Source organism: Haliaeetus leucocephalus, unplaced genomic scaffold (genome assembly GCF_000737465.1).
Source record: "Haliaeetus leucocephalus isolate CR32 unplaced genomic scaffold, Haliaeetus_leucocephalus-4.0 Scaffold251, whole genome shotgun sequence".
Classification (NCBI taxonomy): domain Eukaryota; kingdom Metazoa; phylum Chordata; class Aves; order Accipitriformes; family Accipitridae; genus Haliaeetus; species Haliaeetus leucocephalus.
The window spans coordinates 895,855-909,163 of NW_010972687.1; the positions used below are offsets into that span (position 1 = coordinate 895,855).

At 38.2% G+C, this 13,309-nt stretch overlaps 1 protein-coding gene across 1 annotated transcript in view; it reads left to right on the top strand.

The window, feature by feature from the left end:
• Window positions 1-11,111, top strand: part of TRPM6 (transient receptor potential cation channel, subfamily M, member 6) — an 88,221-nt gene extending 77,110 nt beyond the window's left edge. The window contains exons 35-40 of the mRNA XM_010568728.1: window positions 436-722; window positions 972-1,054; window positions 1,597-1,802; window positions 3,752-3,803; window positions 9,746-9,852; window positions 10,771-11,111. Coding sequence (XP_010567030.1) covers window positions 436-722; window positions 972-1,054; window positions 1,597-1,802; window positions 3,752-3,803; window positions 9,746-9,852; window positions 10,771-10,892 — 857 coding nt within the window. The 3' untranslated portion in view covers window positions 10,893-11,111. The remainder of the gene's footprint in view (window positions 1-435; window positions 723-971; window positions 1,055-1,596; window positions 1,803-3,751; window positions 3,804-9,745; window positions 9,853-10,770) is intronic.
• Window positions 11,112-13,309: the final 2,198 nt, after the last annotated feature.

The window sequence follows — 13,309 nt, forward strand, 5'->3', positions numbered from 1 at the left end:
AAAACTCGTACACTGGAGATAAAATGGTAACCCTTGAAAAATACATACTTTTAAAGCTCAACCATCTTTAAGTACTTAAAAAACTGTGGCAAGTGAGATTGATATTCTGGTCTATATAAGTCAATGAGCTTTGCTTGTGTGGAAGTGTCCAGGAGGTCTTAAATTTATCTCTCTTTAGAGGCTTAATATAAGCTATTTGGAGTACTTACGTTATCACAGTAGATCTGAAGCAGAATGTATGTAGTAAGTCGTGTAAGTTTAGGCTGGTGAAGTTTTCACACAGATGAACAGTAATGACAAAAAAGCTCTCTTTTAAAGTGTGGCTTACAAAGGTGTGTAAAGTCGTATGTTATTTTAAGTCACCAAATCAAAATGCAGTTCGCTCCTGTTTCTGCAACGTGTGGCTTCTGCTAACAAAACTTCCTTTTATTTAAGCTGGAGAGGAAGTTACGGTTTATCGGCTAGAAGAAAGTTCACCTATGAACCTTGATAAAAGCATGTCTTCCTGGTCCCAGCGTGGTATGGCTGCAATGATCCAAGTCCTGTCACGGGAGGAGATGGATGGGGGTCTGCGGAGGGCCATGAAGGTCATTTGTACTTGGTCTGAGAATGATGTATTAAAGCTGGGACAAGTATTTATTGTGAAGTCTTTTCTGCCAGAGGTGGTTCAGACTTGGCAAAAGATCTTTCATGATGGCACAGTGTTACACCTCTGCCTGAGGGTGAGTTCAGATCTGAAGGTACACTGACTGGTCTAGCCTGATGTGCCTTAAGTGTTATACTGCTTGCATGTGAATGTCTTCAGCATTGTTGACATGCAATTTGATGTTATCTTTTGGAAAGGAAAAAGGTTTTGAGGAAGATATATCTCCCATTTGTAAACAGTATACAGTCAGGTGTTCGTTTTGAGTAATTCATGGCACCTTTCCTCATGAAGAAGAAAGTGATGTTTATAACGTTATTTTCTTCAGGAGATCCAACAGCAAAGGGCTGCCCAGAAGTTAATCTATACCTTCAATCAAGTGAAGCCTCATACTATTCCCTATACTCCAAGGTAAAATCACTGTCTTTCAAGTATTAGGTGTCAAAGGTTTCTCTTTTCAGCTGTGTCCGAGGTCTAGTGCAACCTCCTTTTCCATAGCGGGTTGAAATAGCTGCTGCTTAGACAGTCTAATGATAGTTAATCAACTTTTCAAGAGGAAAGGTAGGGAGCTTTGCACTTTGTCTTAATAGCTACATGTGATGGCAAAATAAGCTTCTTCATAAAGCTGTTCCTTAGACTTAAGCAAGAATTCCCTTTTATACAATTAACATAAGACAATTTGATATAGCTTATTTACAGTGGGCTGGTGTAAATCAGGTTATGTTGTTTGTCCATAAACTGTACTTTCTGGTCATGTGCTTTGTTTTGAGAGTAATCAAACTGAGAAATCCTTTGTGCTATCTACCATTTGGTACCTCCTGCTGTTCAAAATGCTCCAGCTAGGGAAGTCATGGCCTCCTTTTTGATATATTTGTTTTGCATCATGTCATGTGCTGACTGTGAGGATGTTCATTACCCTGCCAGCTCCTGATAGGCAGCATTTGTATCTACAGGTTCTTGGAAGTTTTCCTCATCTACTGCCATTCAGCGAACCAGTGGCTGACCATTGAGAAGTACATGACTGGTGAGTTTCGGAAATACAACAACAACAACGGAGATGAGATTACTCCCAATAGCTTGCTGGAAGAACTGATGCTGGCCTTCTCTCACTGGACCTACGTGTACACCCGTGGGGAACTCCTTGTCCTGGATTTGCAAGGTAACTGCTAGCATGCTATCACTATTTGAAACCCAATGATAAGCAATTGTCTCAAAGGAGAATTTAATACTGAGGAATGGATCAAATTCTGTTCTCATTTACATACTGTCAAAGCTCAAGAAACCCTTGGATATCTGTTGTGTGGCACTGATAAATGAGTATCCACAGAAACACTCTAGATTAATGTAGGTGTAATGGGAAAACAATTTGATTTCAAATACATCTGGACTGAATGGGCAAAAGAGCAGGTAGATAAACTGTGCAGGAACATTTCAGCCATCTCCAAAAAACACTCCACAGTTAAGGTATTTTTATTTTTGTTAAGATATATGAATAATACAGAGACTCAAGCGTACCCATGTATATATGCACACTTAATGTATGTCTGTATCTGTCAGAAGAGTGCAAACTACTATCTATTTTTTTTATTTTTTCATATTAATAAATCTGTAAGCAGTTTACATAAGCTACAAGCCTGAATGCTACTCACAAAGTCTGGTGACTCCTTCAAAGAGCATGTGATCACTTTACTGTACATGTGTAAGTGGGAACATGGCATATTTTAAAGAGATAAAACAGTTGACAATGTTCAGAAGATCAACATCACCCATCAAACAGTATAAACACAATTGTTTGTCATTTCTGTCAAGGGAAATGTGTATGGGTAGGCAGGGACTTAATGTATTTACATTTTACAGCATCCAGAAGCTGTGAATTACAAAAAGACATGCTTATTATGCAAAATAAACCTATAATTCCATCCTTGCCTTCATTTGGTTTTAGCTGCACATGAAAAAAAATACAGAAAGAGTAGGTGTGTATTCCTCACCATAGCCTACTAGAATTTGTCTGAAGTTGGCTTGGGTTTATTATACAAGTCTCGACAGTTCCAGACCAACTGTGTTGGCTCAAACACAGAGAATTTAAACATCTATGTAAATCTTATCAAGACTGGAGCTTCAGTTTCTGTCTCAAACAAACTGAAATCTGCTCTGGTTTTGGCCTTGTGTATATATCGTAGTTCTCTAATCTGGAGTTTAGGAACAGTGCAAGGGCTGTTCCCCTTGGAGTTCTAATAGAATTAATCTATATCACAATTTACTATATAATAACAGGGCCATCTCAACATACATATACACCACTTTTTGTCTAATTTACATCAACTGAAATGACCCTTATTGAAGAGTGTTACAATTTGGGGGTATTTCAGTCACAATATGCTACTTCCATAATCTTTACTGGTTTTCATTGCAGAATATAAACGTACCATCAGTGGCCTATTGAAATAAAGATAATTGCATATCATATGATCATAGACTTTTTTCATTAGTGTAAAAGCATAATGATTTCCTCAGATATAAGAAAAGAACATTTTGGTAAAATGGTAGTACATCATCAGTTTGGGGAAAACTGCAACACAGGTGTCACCATTCAGGTATCATAATGAGATTATTTATTTAATACACTTCCATGGCCATTCAGAAGAAAAAAGAGATAACAGACCCAAGCATTTGCAAATTGCAAAGTTGTGGCTTGTTGTGTTTGTTACCTTGAAGGAAATCTGCATCTGAGAGTAGATCTATTGATATCAGTAAGATCCACATCTGATTAATACCTTTACTCCAACTTAAATAGCAGTCTTACAGTTGGTCACATTTTGCTTAGTTAGTTGAGCTTCAGCGTAATATTTAGTGCATTTGTGTAAACCTTCCATCTAAATATAAATAAACCTCAAAGCAGCTGCTGTCAGGACTGTAATAAGAACTCTATATGTTTGCCAATACTTAACCGATTTTTATACTCATAGAATTTTCTTTTTAACTCACATTTTAACTATGACACTTTATAATCTACAAAAAAAAAAAAGGATAATTACATTTTTGTTAAGTGCCAGATTATGAAATCATGACTACCTTCCTTTGTAACACACACTGTTGATTTTGTTGTAGGTGTTGGGGAAAACCTTACAGATCCATCTGTGATTAAACCTGAAGACAAAAAGTAGGTTTCTTTCTGATAAAATTGTCGTTCACTTCATATGTTCTGCCAACAGTCTGTATATTTAGGGTGTTTTTTATGTTTCGTGTGAGAGATTTAATTATTTTTTCACATGGTGTTCTGGGTTAAATGAAGGTATGATGGCAATGGAAAAACTACATACTCAGCTTTTCTTTGGAGGACTGTGGATTTGGGGGGCTGTAAGTGTCCCAGCTCCCAACATGTGGTGATAGGTGTATGAAAGGTGGGGAGTCTGTGTGGCTGTGCTGGGAGCACAGGAGTTTTCCAGGGCTATGCAGGGAGAGCAGGAATTGGAGACAGAAGACCCTGTAAGTCTCTTCACAAATTTGTACTGATGGAGGTCATCAGTAACTTAAATGTGTCAGTCCGGTTTCCCTTACATGGTGGGGCACTGTTTCATGGAGTATATGGGGCCACAATAGCTTAAGAGGATGAGGAGAGGGCCTCTGGATCTCTGATCTTTCCGATAGGTCCTAGTGTTGCTTTAAGCATGCTGCACCTTACAGTCTCAGACCCATGATAGGGAGATGGTGAATCATGTGCGGAAAGTTACTAAAACTAAAGAGACTACATAGAATTAGCAGTCTGCCTTCATATCGTCACATTTCAGAATCAGAGCCACAGCCATTCTGCCATCCTGTGACCTTGCTGCTAGCTGGTATTTGCTGTAGGGGGAGGAGAAGCAGTGGTGTTGATGGTTGCTGCCCTGCAGGGTCCTCTTCTCTGGAGAGTCTTCCTAAACCCACACATCTTTCCAGCTGTGGCCTGGCATTCCTGCACCTCCACTGTCTTGTGCTCAGGTTGGCTTCCTCTTGCTCAGCTCATGTCATCTGATGGAAGGGGTGTCTCATGTTTGAAAAGAAGGAAGATATAAGTATGAATAGTCTGATTTAATTACAAAGGGCAATTAACTATAGAAATATCAGATGACTCGCCTAGAACTCAGAACAAGCAGGCTCTTAGTTGTGGGACTTTTATTAATATTTCATTAATAAGATTAGTAATAAATGTATTAATGTTGCAAGATTGTTTAAATGTGAATGTAGGTGTATTGGCCATATAATATTTATTTTGGAAGCAACATCAAAACTATGCTGAGCACCTCACAGTGAAAAACCTTTGCCCTAAGTAGGTCATAGGACTGTGACAGAAGCACAAGGATAGCTTAGGATAGAGAGACAGAGAGGTCAAATCATGTAGTAGTTCACTAGATTTTAGCAAACATTTTTAAGGTATTGTTACAGATGTATAAAAGTCTGGTTTTCTACTGTTCAAGTGGATTTTTTTATATCAGTGGTAGCATAAACTGTAATAGTTATTACTGAAGAGTGTGGCCAGTCATTGACCACAGTACTTCACATGGCAACTCAGCTTATCCTCTTTAAAATAGGAGTAGTATTTATCTACATTATCTTGAAATGTATGTTTATTAGTATCCCTCTGGATTATTTTTGTTATAAAATAATTTTGTCATGTGTACTAAAATTTGATCACACAGATCTTATTTTCAGAACTTTTTGTTGTTTTTTTTTTATCATCTGCAAAACAGCCAAATCCTAGTTAAAGAGCAAGTGTTGATTAATTAATCAAAACCAGCTTGATTTTCTTATGTTCAGGGAAATCTTCAGAATAGCAAGTTGTGAAAGTACATTGTTTTGATTCAGGGGTCTAAAGGAATAAAGCAGTGAAACTGTGAATGGATTCTGTAAGCAGCTAGCAGATATCCAGTTCCAAGAAACACTTTCTAAATTAGTAATAATAATAACAATGTAAAAGTACTGTCTTTGCTCCAACCTTCTTTGCTCTAACCTTCATTTGCTCACAAGAGAAACATTTCTGGCAGGAGCAAGATCTGTTTTAAGTTTTCATTTGTAGGTGAGATACTTAATAAGATACTTAATCAAAACCTGTGCACTGCCTTGAAAGTTGCTTTGAGCTCATGTTGTCTTAGAAGCCTGGAAGACAATAGATGGCATCTGACTGACAGGGCTGATTCAAATTTTAGCACTCCTTATAGTTAAATTATTTATGTTTTGCTTCTTTAATTCCATTGATTTAGTTGCTCATGTCAATATCTTGTAATGAGTCTTTTCTTTCATGCATCCTGCATGCTGTCTTGAAATGCACTTTGTAATGGCAAAATGTGACGTCTAGCTCTGTGATAGTGCATTGTGTCTTGGTTTTAGATACAGTACCAAGACAAAAATAACAGTTCTGTTTGGAAAGTATGCCTGATACTGTGACATCTCAGACAGATACTGAGATGATGTAAATCAGTGTAAGTTTATGGATATTTAACATCAATTGAATATCTGGCCATGTGCACTGCATAGGATGTGAAGTGATAAAATGATGTGGGTATATGTCCTAGTTGCAGCTGGGATAGAGTTAATTGTCTTCCTAGTAGCTGGTACAGTGCTATGTTTTGAGTTCAGTATGAGAAGAATGTTGATAACACTGATGTTTTCAGTTGTTGCTCAGTAGTGTTTAGTCTAAAGTCAAGGATCTTTCAGCTTCTCATGCCCAGCCAGCGAGAAAGCTGGAGGGGCACAAGAAGTTGGCACAGGACACAGCCAGGGCACCTGACCCAAACTGGCCAAAGGGGTATTCCATACCATGTGATGTCACATCTAGTATAGGAACTGGGGAGAGTGGGGGCGGGGAATTGCCGCTGGGGGACTGACTGGGTGTCGGTCGGCGGATGGTGAGCAATTGCATTGTGCATCACTTGCATATTCCAGTCCTTTTATTACTACTATTGTCATTTTATTAGTGTTACTATTATCATTATTAGTTTCTTCTTCTCTGTTCTATTAAACTGTTCTTATCTCAACCCATGAGTTTTACTTCTTTTCCTGATTTTCTCCCCCATCCCACTGGGTGGGGGGGGAGTGAGTGAGCAGCTGCGTGGTGCTTAGTTGCTGGCTGGGGTTAAACCACAACAGTATAATGTTCATAGAAACATTTCCTTTAAAAGCAGAAGTAATCAAGGCACAGCAGTAAGGTCGTGACACAGGAGTCCCTGCAGATTCCTGTACTGCCTAAATGTTGGGAAGGGTTGTCTCATAAGCAGTACTCTGGATGCTCTTTTTAGCATGTACTACTTGCCAAATCCACAAGAAAGTCCACACGGGTAAAGCTTTCACAGACTTTAGGTGCAGTGTGTCTGTAGAGCAGATTCAGAGATGAGGAAAATAGCGGGCTGAATCTCAAATTGGAAGGAACTGATGCATTGGGCCTGCTGAGAGAGGTGAGAAAAAGGGTGCTGGCAATCAAAAATCTCAATACAAACGTGAAAAGGAGGAGTCAGAGGTGCTAGGTCTCTTACTCTCCCTTTTGAAAGCTCTCAAGCAGACAGTGATGGGCTGAAGGTTTTAGAGACGAGTGGAGACTGTGTTCTCTGAAGCTACTCATTATGATGTGTTTTGAAGAACAGACCTATTGAATTTTACCAAGCTGTGCACTTCCAGCCAAACAATTTACAGCTGCATTGCTGCCAGTAGACAAAACATCTGCATGAACTGAACCTCCACTGTAGAAACCTGCACAACAGAAACAAGTGGACTGGAAACTAAATCTACAAAAACATACTGAATAAGTGACTTGGGTACCTCCCTGGGAAGGTGCTACTTGCCATGAAGCCCCCCACAGTCCTTTACCTTCCATCAGTAAAGCCCTGTAAATGTCTTATTGTCTGCTTTGAGCATTTGTAGCTCTGGACTATTAAGAAGCACTCTGCATCAGCAGTCTGTGTTAACTGCCTGCCAGCCAGGACCAGTCTGATACAATCCGGTAGGCTTTTATGGAGCATAACTATTAGGTAAGGTTCTGAACAAAAGGAGAAACATGTTTTGCTTTTTAAAGCCCATTAGCTCACATTAATGCAGCTGCTTCGGAAATAGGAAAGCTGGGCTCTGTATTTTTGTCCCCTTGGAAACAAAATCAGACCTTGAATAACCAGGAGAGTGACCTTGTTTATAAAACATTTGTAGGGTTAGAAGAGTTCAGCTGGTTCTTCTTCTGCACCAGGTTATTCCTGGCTTTACATGTCTAGTGCAGACAAATCTTAAGGTCTTCCAAGGATGACTTAAAAACTTCCCAGAGCATCTGTTTTCAATAATTTGCTATCATTACTGTCTGAAAGATTTTTCCTGATTTCCTTCTGGATACATTTCTTTCTGGTCCTCTCTGCTGTTGACATAGAGAAAAAAATTTCAACAAGCTCAAAGACAGTCATCATTTTCTCCTTCAATTTCTTTTTTTTCTTTTTAGGCTACCCCCTAATCTCTTCATGTATGTCATGATATCTAGACTGCTGGTCATTCTTGATATTTTACCAATTTAGCCCCATATTTCTTGAAGCAGTTTTCCAAATTTAAATGCAGTATTCCTCTTGAACCTTTGCTGGCTAGAGAGGAAAGATTACTTCATATGTGTTGCAGACAGTATCCCTGTTTATCTCACAACAGCGTGAGAAAATTATCAGTCTGTCTTGTGCTGTTTGCTGCACTTTGCATGGAATAACAGATCAGAGGAAGTATCAGAGTGGTTCTGTAGCCTTGGAGTTAGTGAAGTCTTCTCAATTTCCGAGGCCTGCCCAAGCAAATACTTAGATATGTTCTATTCTTACTGGCATTTTACCAGATTATACTAAGGGATAGAAATGGCTATATAGCATCATGTTGTTTAAAGTCTATGTATGGCACTTAAATAATATTTCATGTCTTGCGTTGACTGATGTATTAATTTGCATTAAAGGCTGATTAGACAAGTCCTTCAGATGATCCAGGAGACAGATAGTCTTTAGTATCTGCCAGAAATTAGAGAGATACTAAGCTTTCTATAGTAGTTTTAGCTAATCATTGCTTTTCTTCTGTGTGAAAAGGGAGAGTGTCATATTTGAAAACTGCTTTCTTTAGAGAGAATATATTTTGTTAGTGTGGATTATGGATGGATTTGAGAGAGTTGAAATCTTTTTCTATAGCTTCTCAGAACTGTAATTGATTTCAGATTCTAAAATGTGTTGTTTCCACTCTGCATATCATTAAAATAAAATACTAGCATTCATAAAGTTTCTTTGGAAGTGTTTCTTGTGTGCTGTGTTCCGTGATGTCTAGAATGTCAATTAAATTCTTGAGAATAATGGTGGAGCAATATTAAAATTAATGAACACTGATCTTTCAGACTACATTAATAATCTGTTATAATTATGTGGTACTTCTAATACATGTGTGGATATAGCTTGCTTCTGTTTGTAATTGTGTCAGCTTCACTCAGAGTGTGCAATACACTTCCACAAATGGATCACCTAGTAATGTTGCTGAATTGGCCAGAGTGCAGACACATGGAAATGAGCATAGGAAGAAGCCAATAAATTTTAAACTCTTGCCTGTCAACAGTATACTGTGGGTTTTTTTTTCTGTGCTGCATATTGATGTAACTAGAGCTCTGCTTGCTTTTGGCTTTCTATTCATAATAAGGTAGAAGTAAGTCCTTGCTAGCTCTGGTTTGTTCCCAGGTATGTACTATCAAAACCAGAACCAAATCATTTGCTTGATGAGAATGAGCAGTGGCTGCAACAAAGCCACTCAGATTCTGGCGTATGTTGTCTAAAAGTCACTGTGCCCAAATTTCCTTTGAGCTTTTTAGTAGGAACTGCTGGGTCTGTCCTGTCTCCCTTTAGAGCATCTCTGAGATGCAGCAGGAAGGAAAAATAGTGTGGGGTATATGTAGGCTAATACTTTACCAGAATTGGCAATATTCTTGTCCCAGAGCTAAGAAACTTGTGATGTACACTAAGCTTTGATTGTCTTTATGTGAAGGCCTAACGTATCTCTGATTAAAAATTGGAAAACATTGTCATCTCCTTCCCCTGCAATTGGTTTATTTTGAGTTCATTGATTATTTAATAATATTTCTTCTAGATCTGGAAAGATGGTATTCGGACCAGCAAACCTAGGAGAAGGTGCAATAAGAAACTTCATCACAAAGCATCGTTGTAACTCTTGCTGCAGGAGGCTGAAACTTCCTGGTATGCAAAGTAAAGATTAATTTTTTATCTTTGTATAACTTTTTAAGTGCAAGGAAGTAAAGGCCTAGGTGTGCTATAAAGACAAGAACTGAAATTCTATTGAGCTGAAAGACTATAGCAGGCACACTCTGTGCAAAGGCAGATATGAGAATATTGCTCTTTTGACCAGCAACTGTTTAAGTGTTGGAGCCTATCAACCTGATGTTAGCATTCAGCAGGAAAACTTCTGCCAACTAAATTGTTTCCTTGCTTTGCAAAACGGTAGCTCATTTTTCCAGTGTCACCACTACAGATAACATCAGCAATAATTTTTAGAATGAGAAAGAGTAACAATCTAAAAATTAGCAATGCATTAGCTGGGGAAAAACTCAGTGGAGGTTTCCTGGCCCTGGGATAGGGTCCTATACACTGCAGCCCTTATTCTGCTTAGTTGGATTGCCTGTTGTTCATGTTAGATTTGATAGAGTGTGCTTCTGTTTGATGTGGGGCAGATTTAAAAGACTCAAAGCCAAAATAGATTGCTATTCTGGATGAATTTTCATCCATCTATTTTTTTTTCTGGGGGAAAGCTCCTTCCTTTCAGTGCCTACATGGAGTAATAACTGCTGTTTGATTCTGAAACAGAAACTGCAGTGTTACTGGTTTTGATTATTTGTGTCTGTGGCAGCTAGAGATAATAGAGGGGAAAATCAGCTGAATGAATACTATCAGGGAGGGTTCATTCATATCAGCTCACACCATTTTGGGTCCCCCCAGGGCTCTCATCCCCCTGGCTATGATTTGCTATGCTGCAGATTTTCTTCCTCCTGGAAACAGCTAACAGACTGCCACCAGTCACTGGGTTGGACACTGCCTGGGGTGTACATGCTTTTCAAACATTTACTTGGCTGCATCGTTGAATTTATTTTCTTGCCATAGATTTGAGAAGAACTGACTACACACTGGAAAGGGTCAGTCCAGCCTTTGAAATAGAAATGGAGATAAGAACCAGAGGAGCTGACGATGCAGATGAGCCTTTGGAGTATGACACGCGGCTGTGAAGCAGTGGCTGTGAACAGAGCCCATGTGTTTGCATGCTGAAAAACCTGCCCCTTACCACTGCCATGGGTCAGTCCAAAACTAACAAATGCAGGTGTCTGAGTGCAGCATCTGTTGGCCCTTGACAGACCCTATAGGCAAGGAATAAAAAAATTTATCTTTATTTACTCCCCTTCAGTGCTCTTGTGCTGGTTTTTCTCGTACAGTTCAGTGAATTGCCAGGAGCTGGTCACCCCTTAGCTGGATGAACTGTCCCATCAGTGCCTTTTTTTTTTGTAAAAAGAAACAAAAAAATGTATTATGGTTCCAAACTGTGCTTTCTTAGGAGAATGACCGTGACAAGCATATTCTCAAGGGGGAGTTATTTGATGTTTCTCTCTCTGCTCTTTTTAGTAAATAACTGAATGTATACACACATGCAAATCATTCATTTCCAGAGACACAGACCACTCAGCCCCGTGCTCACTTTTCCCTGGGCATAGGAGGCTCTCCAGGAAATTGCAGAAATACTGCTTTCTCTTTATTGTTGATTTTGATGCAAAGGCAAACCAAGAATATATGAGTAATGAATCAGTGGTTTAAACAATAGTCACTGATATAGCAGGTAGACTGAAAAATTATGTGGGAGTTTCACCCTGATTTTTTTTCACATACCAGGAATAAGTTGAACAATGAAGGGTTAGATTATTGGACCCAAAGGATCATTGACCTTTCTCATTTTGAGTTGATGAAATTTGATAAATCTATGATCTTTAATACAAACATAAAGAATAACCTTGAATGTGATTCAACTTTTAACCAGGACCTGCCTTTCTTTATAATATTTAGCTTCAGAATGTTTTAAAATTGTAATTGGCAACCAGGATTTTAGGAGTCACAGAGAATAATATGTTCCATTTGTATTTGACTCCTTGTTGATAGTGTCAGGCTGTATGTAGGACTTTTGTCTAACAGTGGTGCAATTATATGTATGCTTTTGCAGCATCTGCATCTGTTTCTATTGAGGTAATCTTATTTCAGTAGAAGTTCGCAAAACACAAAAATCAGTTACATGCAATATGATTTTTGTAGAATAAAGATTGAAATGAAGTGCTCAGCAGAAATATCTCTAATAAAACTAGTGTTGTTTTACAGATCACATCTATCATTAGAGCAACTTTGTACTTCTGTATTGAGCAGGAATACCTAATATTGAAATGTAAGTCAACAGAAAACTTTATACTTGAATAAGAAACAAAGTCATATTTCCACCACAGCTGATAGTAAATTTTAATGTGTACAGGGGCTATTTGTTATGATCTATCATTCATTTGGTACATTTAGAAAATGTCTAGGTACACATAGGAATTGGAAGTTATGTGTTCCCAATTTTTATATAGATTATGATATTGATGATGGCATTGAAGTAATACCTACACTATGTTCAGCAGAGATGCCTTCAGTTCCTGAGAGCATCCTGAAGATACTCTTCTTGCTTTTTATCTTTTTAAAAATAGTTTTATAAGATTATTTTTGTGGACCCCCCCCACCTTTCTCCCTATTAGATTATACTACTCATTTTGCAAAAATTGTACTTCCCTTTGGCTTTTTTTTGAAACAATTCAATTTATCAGAAGGCTTAGCATGTCTGTGAAAGAAATTGTTTAATTGCATATCTACAGAAGGGTGGTGGATTTTGATCCCTTTGCTGGTAAGGTAGTAGTTCTGCTTCCAGTGATCATCATCTTAAAATTTGGCTTTAGGGAGATATGTGCTTGCATGCATACATATATACATTAAAGACAGAACTTTCTCTAAAGGATCTCTAACTGTTAGTATGCCTTTAAATTAAATTAAGTTAAATGACACATAAATATGTCTTTAAAGCCAGAGACAATTTAAGTCCTGCCCTGATAGTGTTGTTTTCCTCAATCATTGCCATAAATTCTGAACACATAAACATTAGACACAAAAAATAAACTCCACACCAGGCTGGGCCTGAGCACCATTTGTTTCCTTTTAAGTTTTGAAGATATGCACAAGTCATACTTCAGATGATCTTTCTTGACAACCCTCCTGTAGCCTTCAGGAGTGAGCGGCTTCTGCATTCATAACAATACTTGTGAGAATTCTTACAGTATATAGCTCAGTGTAGATTTATCTTATTTCATCTTGTTAGTACCCATCAAGGTACATGCTACCTTCCCCTCAAATTGGGGATCCTTGCAAGACACTAACCTGTGTTAAAATGTAGTTGATATGAACATGTTTGATATTGAACTTTGCGCAGTGTGAAGTATTAATGTGATGAAACAAGAAAAGGAGGCATTTGAAATTGTTCCATTGTATACTTTCATCCTAGCACTAATTTTTCCATGCATGGAGACACTAAGTTGAAAAATTCCAGTGATTCTGCAGGTTAATTAATTTTGCCTCACCT